Source organism: Nicotiana attenuata, chromosome 12, assembly GCF_001879085.1.
Source record: "Nicotiana attenuata strain UT chromosome 12, NIATTr2, whole genome shotgun sequence".
Lineage (NCBI taxonomy): Eukaryota > Viridiplantae > Streptophyta > Magnoliopsida > Solanales > Solanaceae > Nicotiana > Nicotiana attenuata.
This window is the reverse complement of record NC_032000.1, coordinates 45,919,953-45,928,978: the sequence shown is the minus strand read 5'-3', so window position 1 is coordinate 45,928,978 and position 9,026 is coordinate 45,919,953. Positions and strand designations below refer to the sequence as shown.

The 9,026-nt window shown below is 35.7% G+C and overlaps 1 protein-coding gene across 1 annotated transcript; it reads left to right on the top strand.

The window, feature by feature from the left end:
• LOC109236092 lies at positions 539-1,648 on the top strand. The gene is made up of 2 exons (XM_019402312.1): positions 539-1,252; positions 1,367-1,648. The coding sequence occupies exons 1-2, from the start codon at positions 539-541 to the stop codon at positions 1,646-1,648; spliced, it is 996 nt and encodes a 331-aa protein (XP_019257857.1).

Sequence of the window (9,026 nt, the reverse complement as noted above, 5' to 3'; positions counted from 1 at the left end):
TTGCAATATTTGTAAGACAGCCTTAATTTTTGGTGGCGTAGTGGCAACCTATGTTCTCTACGTATCACAACTTGTTTGTCATTCTTACGTAAGTAAATTAAACGTACACAAAATCATAGTATTAGCACGTGTATGTATTTATGTATCATTGTATTGTAGATGTGTAGATGATATATGTAGATGATATATAGTATAAATAGGGGTAGATACATTGTAATAGTTAGTTAGTTCATTTTCCTGTATTTTGTTATTTTTAATTGTACAAAATACTTCAATTCTCTTTCTAATGAAGACTAAGAAAAGCCTTCTAGAAGCTTCATCTCTCACAGCTCCTCTCAACCGCCATTAGAGCTCATCCAAGGTGAGCTGTTCTTCTCAATCTCTTCCACTGTTTTTGACATAGTATCAGAGCTTGGCTCTTGACTTCAAACTCAATCAGTCATCTCTTTCTCCTATTCGAGCATAGTCTCTCATTTTTCACTCCTTTTGTGCGAACATCAATTTCCACTTCGATTCTTCAATTGGGTCCTCGATAATCATGGTTGAAACTGAGAACACGACGAATTCCATGAATATAGCTCTAGATTCGACTAGTCCGTTGTACATGCACCCCTCTGAGAGTGCTGGATATGTACTGGTACCGACGATTTTTGACGGATCAGGATATAGATCGTGGAGGAGAGGAGTTCTAAGAGCTCTCTCAGTAAAGAATAAAGTAGGGTTCATAAACGGAAAATGCGAAAAGCCACAACCTCAGGATCCTAAGTATGATCAATGGGAACGCTGTGACGATATGGTCACATCGTGGATCCTAAATTCCATCTCGAAGGATCTGGCGGATAGTTTACAGTATGTCAATGATGCTCAGGAACTTTGGAAGGAACTTGAAGACAGGTACGACCAGACGAATGGGGCAAAATTGTACCAACTACAGAGGGAGATAAATGAACTGAGCCAAGGAACCCTAGATATCACGGGGTACTATACTAAGATGAAGAAGCTTTGGGAAGAATTGAACGCACTAAATGCACATGCCCAATGCAAATGCAACTGCACATGTGGTGCTAAAGCCAACATGCAGAAAGCAGAACAGGACAGAAGATTAATCAAATTCCTAATGGGGCTGAATAAAGTCTATACTGTGGTTAGGGGCAGCATTTTGATGATCAATCCGCTACCTTCACTTGCACAAGCTTTTTCAATCCTCATCCAAGAAGAAAAACAAAGAGAGGTTAAACCAAACATTCAATTGGTGATAAAATACACTGCCTTGAGTGCTAACAGATCAGGAGGAAATCAGTTCAGGACAAATTTTGGTTAGCATACAAATTTTGGGGATAACCCTGGATATGTGAACTTTAATCAGCAAGGCAATAGAGTTGGAAGCAGCAACTATAGAGGAGGACACCTTGGGAATAGGCCACGAACCTTTTGTGATCACTGTAAGAGACAAGGCCACACTAAGGAAAGGTGCTACAAGTTACATGGGTACCCACAGGATCCAAGGCTCAATAAGGGGAAGAGAATTGCTGCTAATGTACATGGAGGACAGAGAGACAATGTCATAGAAGGTGCAGATGGAAGCAATGGTGCAGCAAATGAACAAGATAGGACCATGCAAGCTCTCACTAAGGAACAGTACAACTAATAAGTGAGCATCCTGGAGAATTTTCATACTGGAAGTGGAGGAAATGAGCTGAAAGGAGGAGCTGTGAACTTTGCAGGTATTTCAGCTTGCTCGACTCATTTTGATTCTGGTTCTGATTCGTATGAATGTTCTAGATCTATTGCTGACTCTTGGATACTTGATTCTAGGGCATCAAACCATATGACCTATAATAAATCCATGTTACTAACATAAAGACCTTAGTCTATCCTTTTCTAGTCACTTTACCCAATGGTTATAAGGTGAAGGTTACACTAATGGGAGATGTAGTGATGAGTCCTAAGTTCACTCTGAAGAGAGTCCTCTTTGTCCCTAGTTTCAAGTTCAACCTAATCTCAGTTCATTGTCTAACAGTTCAATTTGATTGCTTTGTCATATTCACCAAATTTGTTCGCATCCTTCTGCAGGCCCCTTCACTGAAGAGGCCTCTGGCAATTGGTGAAAGTAAGGATGGTCTATATCTTTACAAAACAGAATCCTGCAAACTCAACAATCCAGATTCCTGCAAGTTTAATTCTTTAGTGTCTGATAATTCACATAGTGCATCAAATAAAGGTGATGTAGTCACTCAGTCTCCTTCATCTAGTGTAACCAGTGTTAGTAGCACTAGTTCTCATCCTATCTCACATGCTGTATCTAGCTTACACAATTCTGTTTCTCCTGCTTTGATCAATTCACACACCTGTTCACATGAATGTAATAAAGTTTCCACCAACTCTTATGTGCAATCTAAGGGAACTGCTAGTTCTACATGTAATACATCCATGAATGATAAATACATGATTGATCTTTTGTGGCATAATAGATTGGGACATGTACCCTTTGTCAAAATGAGAGGGATTGAATCTATACCCTTCCATTATCTGTCCAATTTGTCCAATGGCTAGACAGAGTAGGTTACCTTTCTCAGAAAGAACCACAACAACAACCAAAATATTTAAAATCTTGCACATTGACCTATGGGGCCCTTATCATGTGCCAACACATGACAAGAAAAAATACTTTATTACCTTGGTAGATGATTACAGTAGATGTACTTGGACTCATCTGCTTAGTTGTAAGAGCAATGCCTTACAAATAATCAAAGCCTTCTCTACCATGGTGAAAAATCAATTCAATTGCTCCATTAAGACCATCAGAACAGACAATGGCCTTGAATTCATAAACACTGAAACCACTTCATTCCTACAGTCTGAGGGGATCATACACCAGAAAACAAGCCCCTACACTCCTCAACAAAATGGCATAGTGGAGAGAAAACACAAATACCTCTTGGAGACAGCCAGAGCCTTGTTATATCAGTCCAAACTTCCCATACAGTACTGGGGAGAATGTATACTCACCTCAACCTATTTGATTAACAGACTTCCCTCTGCAACTCTCAGAAACAAATGTCCACTAGAACTGCTATACCAAACAAAACCTAAATACTCACATCTTAGAAGTTTTGGATGCCTTTGCTTTCCCACAACTTTAAAGACTCACAAAGACAAATTTGAATCCAGATCCTCACCTCATGTCTTTGTGGGATATCCCTTTGGGACAAAAGGTTACAAAGTGCTCAATCTAGTCATAAAGAGAATTCATGTTGCTAGAGATGTTGTATTTCATGATAATGTATATAAATATCACGAGTCATCTTTTGTCCCTTCTTCTCCTAGTGTGAGTCTCCCAACAGTGTCACCTGATCCTTCACTACCAGGGGTAAGTCAGACTAGTCCTCAAACAACCTCAAGTTCAGAGGAAAATTTCATTTTTTCTGATAACTATGATAACCTACCCAATGATATCCCTAACTCATCAACACAAGAATCTAATGAAAATCCAGGAAGACCATCCAGAGCCATCAAAACCCCTACTTACTTAAAAGACTACAACTACTCTCTACCCAAGTTGAAAACAAGTGATCCTAACTCTCCTTCTTGTAGCAACCAAAGCACAACCTCACTTTCCTTCAATGCATCTATACCCAATGCCCAATGTATTTCTCTCTATGCATTAAGTTCTGAAAGTCAGCAATTGATCAGACTCATTTCTCATGAGACTGAACCCAGATCATATGAGGATGCAATTGCTGATCCTGCCTGGCAAGTAGCCATGAATCAGGAATTTGAAGCTCTTTATGCCAATCACACTTGGAGCCTTGTCCCTCTTCCACCAGGTAAGAGAGCAATAGGATGTAAATGGGTTTATAAGGTGAAACATAAGGCAGATGGGAGTGTAGAGAGACTAAAAGCAAGACTAGTGGTGAAGGGCTATACTCAAGAAGCTGGGGTAGATTATACAGAAGCTTTCTCACCAGTAGTTAAAATGACAACTGTTAGGACTCTAATTGGAGTAGCAGTAAAGAAGGGCTGGAATATTTTTCAATTAGATGTGAATAATGCTTTCCTTCATGAAGACCTCCATGAAGAGGTTTACATGGAAGTACCTCAAGGTCTAGTTGTTGATAGGTCAGATTTAGTGTGCAAATTGAACAAGTCCTTGTATGGCTTGAAACAAGCAAGTAGGCAATGGTATGAGAAGCTAACTGAAGCTCTCTGTTCCAAAGGATACACACAGTCTCTGCTAGATTATTCTCTGTTCTACAAAAATAATGGAGGTTCAATGGTGTTTGTAGCTGTCTATGTAGATGATATCCTGGTAACAGGGACTGATTTGGAAGAAATAGGTGCTCTAAAGAGGTACCTACATGAAACTTTCAGAATAAAAGACTTAGGCAGATTACACTATTTTCTGGGCCTAGAAATTCTATACAAAGATAATAGGGTATTAATATCACAAAGGAAGTTCACAATGGATCTCCTGTCAGAATTTGATTGTATGAAGTATTCAGCATTAACCTCTCCATTGGATCCCTCAACTAAGCTAAGTGCAAATGAAGGGCCCCTGCTACCTGATCCCTCACATTTCAGGAAGCTAGTGGACAAGTTGAACTACCTAACCAATACCAGACTTGACATATCATATAGTGTGCAATGTTTGAGCCAGTTTATGCAAAACCCTAGCGAACCACACCTGAGAGTTGCTTATCATGTACTGAGATACCTCAAAGGTGATCCAGACTTAGGAATCTTTCTGTCCGATAATAATGACTACAGCATTCAAGCATTTTGTGACTCAGACTGGGCAGCCTGCCCTGATTCAAGGAAGTCAGTCAGTGGCTATGTTGTGCTACTAGGGGATGGTCCAATCAGCTGGAAATCAAAGAAACAGCAGACCATATCACTATCCTCAGCAGAAGCAGAATATAGAGCTGCTAGACAAGTTGTGAGAGAGTTAGTTTGGCTGCTCAGATTACTTGGAGAGTTGGCAGCTCCCTTGAAGCTACCGGTTCCAGTCTTTTGTGATAGTCAAGCAGCACTTCACATAGCCAAGAATCCTGTATTCCACGAACGCACTAAACACATAGAGGTGGACTGTCACTTTGTACGTGATCAAGTGCACGAAGGGACCATTACATTACATCACATTTCCACAAATGATCAACTGGCAGACATCTTCACTAAGCCACTCACGGGAGTAAAACATTGGAATTTACTTAGCAAGTTGGCTGTGAGTCCCTCCCTTCCAACTTGAGGGGGGGGTATTAGCACGTGTATGTATTTATGTATCATTGTATTGTAGATGTGTAGATGATATGTGTAGATGATACATAGTATAAATAAGGGTAGATACATTGTAATAGTTAGTTAGTTCATTTTTCCTGTATTTTGTTATTTTGTAATTGTACAAAATACTTCAATTCTCTTTCTAATGAAAACTAAGGAAAGCCTTCTAGAAGCTTCATCTCTCACAGCTCCTCTCAACCGCCATTACAGCTCATCCAAGGTGAGCTGTTCTTCTCAATCTCTTCCATTGTTTTTGACAAAACTCAATGCATATTACGTAAATCTTTTTATTTGTTTCTAAGACTCAATTACCCTAGAAATAACATGATAAAAAGAGAAAATTTTAGTGGGCTGCTATTTGTCAACTAATGAACTAATTTAGTTGGCTAGAATTATGCATATCAAGAGTGGCTCAATCATTAACCAAACAGTTGACTACTAGAAATTATGAAGGGCTAATGTGGTGGTTTATTGACCTTTAAAATGGTTGAGGAAACTTATATAATGGGTTTAATAGGCTCCAATTAATTATACCAAAGATGTCTAACTGGATTCTGTTGGAACACTATCTGCTAACTAAAAGTAATCTTATAAAGATTATTTAATTTTATTAGAATCAAATTTTAGATCACCTACTGCATCTTATTTATTACTACTAACTATTTCCAAAAAAAAAAAAATGAAACAAAAGAATTGATATTTTGATTAAGTACATTTTGCTTCATGTAATAAATATATCACAACTAGTAAGTTCTCTTTTTCAGACTCCTTTTTTAGATTTTTACACAAATAACCGGCAAATTTGTTATTTATGCACTTAGTATATACGGTGATATTCTTTTTCAAACTTGAAGTGGATTGTTTTTCTTGAGCCGATGATGCGAGGTACGATTAAGGTTTGAGTGCATATTATCCTTTTCGGACTTCACATTGTGGGAGTATATTGGATATGTCATCGTTGTTGTTACTATATACTTATGCACACACACTCTCTCTCACACAGACACACACACTCTCTCTCTCTTACACACATATATGTATTACACCCACCAGCTATTTTTAATTTGCGATCTTAATACAAATAGCCGGCCATATTTACCATTTATTTTTTCTAGCTATATACATAGATTATACGTTGATTGTATCTAATTATACATATATTATATCTCCATCGGCTATTTCTAATTTAAATGGTTGGGTGTACGGCTATTTAGGCCAATTCTTCTTTTAATTTTAATAGTAGATGAACAAATATTTAGGTTAATTCTTCCTTCTTTCTTTTTTTGGTCACTGAGGTTATTAAAAGCTCTTAATTCTTGAATTCCAAAAGCTAAACTAGCTACCACATCAAAGTAATTCTCAACCGTCAATATCCTAACAAACTAATTATTTTATGGGAAATATTGGTAAAAATAATCATTTTTCAAAGATCTCTTGGACCAAATAAGAATTTTATAGATTTTAGTGAGGTTTCGATTTTACCTTATTAAAAGGTCATATTTTGACCAAAACAGAATTAATTAACGAAATGTTTTATTGGATCCTCTAACAAATATAATTGAATTGACCAACTACTGTACAAATCTTAATAGTCATGATTAAAGCATCTAATCAAGACTTGTGAGATGTAAACTCTCTGCTTTATTTTCGAAAACCTTACAATTTTCAGTAGTAATACTATATGAACTAGCCTGTGCCTTTTTTTTACAGTTGATTAAGTAGGCGTTTGGACATAAAAATCGTAATTTTTTTTAAAAAAAAGGTAGCATATGGAGTTAAGTTAAAAAATAGTATTTGAAATTTGAAATTATGTCTGGGCATGCAATTTACTTGAAAAATATGAAGAATTAACCCAAATAACCACACACCTAATCTCTTATATAAAAATAGCCGGCGGATGTATATTATATGTATAATTCACGTATTATACGTGTATAACTGTGTATAATCTATGTATACTGGCTAGAACAAGTAAACAATAAATCTGCCGGCTATTTGTGTAACAATCCCAAAAGTATTTAAGTTTTGTGAGTGGGGAAAAGTTTTTCGAAAATTTTTGAAAAAGTGGTCAAAACCACTTCTTATTTTCGGAAAACTCATTTTCAAAAAATATCCAAAAACTTACAAAATTTTATGGACAAACATGTTTTTTAAAAAGAAAATCCGGGAAAATAATCTATGGATAAACGGATCCTAAGTGTAATAAAACAAAACGAGAAATTAGGAAGGTGGGAATAATATAATCTCATTAGTATAAAATATTTATAGAATTCAAAAAGAAAATTTATAAGCTACATGATTGGTGTATGAGATAAGAACAAGAATGGTATTGAATTTATCTTCTTTTTTTCTTATACTATGATCTCATTTCAATAATGCAATAGTGATTCATGACACTAAGAGATAGGCTTTATTTGAAGGAAGTTTAGGTTTATAGGATAAGAATAATCCAAATTAAAGAATGATCTAATATGCTATAGCCTATAGTTGTAGGCTTTGAGATGCTTTAAGCAAATTAAAAAACCATTATCTAATTGGATTTTATTTGACTTAATGGATTCTTGAAAAAAGTGGGTGATTATCCTCGAACTTTTTATTATTTTAACATAGATTATGCCCTTAAGTAACTTAGATTAATGTTACCATTTTCTTGAAGTAATTTGGAAATAACAACATCAACAATAACAACAGTCGGTCCAATGTAATCCCGCAAGTGAGTAAATAGCTTTACTCTTATGTTATGTTATCTTTTGCAGATAAAAAGACTGTCTCCGATAGACCCTTAGTTCCAACCGAGCATGCAAAATCACAACAGTACAAAACGAGTATTATGACTTCATCTGAAAAAAAGCTTGCATTCTCAAACGAGGGCCTTCTTTTTTTTTTTTTTTTGCAACACAAATGCTCTCTCTCTAGATCCTTTGATTTGGTTTTTAAAATATTATTCCAACAAAATAATTGGATTTATAGGAGGAAAAATAAACAAATTTGGTCGTCAGAATACCAAAATTTTTTTTTCTTTTTGAGCTTTCACCGGACAAATTAAACATCACTGTTAAACTTATATGAGAAGTATCCCATTTTCATAATTCTGAACATATTATTTGTTGGGGCGGACTACCATATAACCTATCACGTAAACTGATCAATAGCTTTTGTTTAGACTCACTTATTTATAAGTATATTTAAAATTCACCAAATATGAATCAAAATTTAGTACCGCCTTATCCCTTGATTGGTTACTAATCTTGAGATAAGTTATCTTTAAATTAAAAATACTACCGGGATAATTTATACCTACCAGAGAGTGGAATAGTAATATAATCTCAGGATAAGTTACGTTATTCCAGGAAAGAGCAGTAAAATTGACAATTCCAGGATTAATGCAACCTACCAAATAGTCAATAAAAAATAATATCAGAACAACTAATTTCAATATAACTAATCTCATTATAACATATCTTCAAACTAAACGATTCCTAACAATTCAGTTATTGTTGTATATTATTTCAGGTTGCTATAAAAATTCATTGTCTTTAAATTCTGAATCCGTCTTTAATTATTTGTAGGTAGGACAAATTTATGGAACTGTTAGCTACATAAAAATACTAATCGACAGCACCACTAGATGGTAGGACAGTGCTGTTTCATCTATGTCGTGTGGTTCTTATTGAGCTTTAATCTTTCTGCAATGCAGCACGTGATTCAATTTCTTTTTCATCATGACATTAGTTATATATATATATATA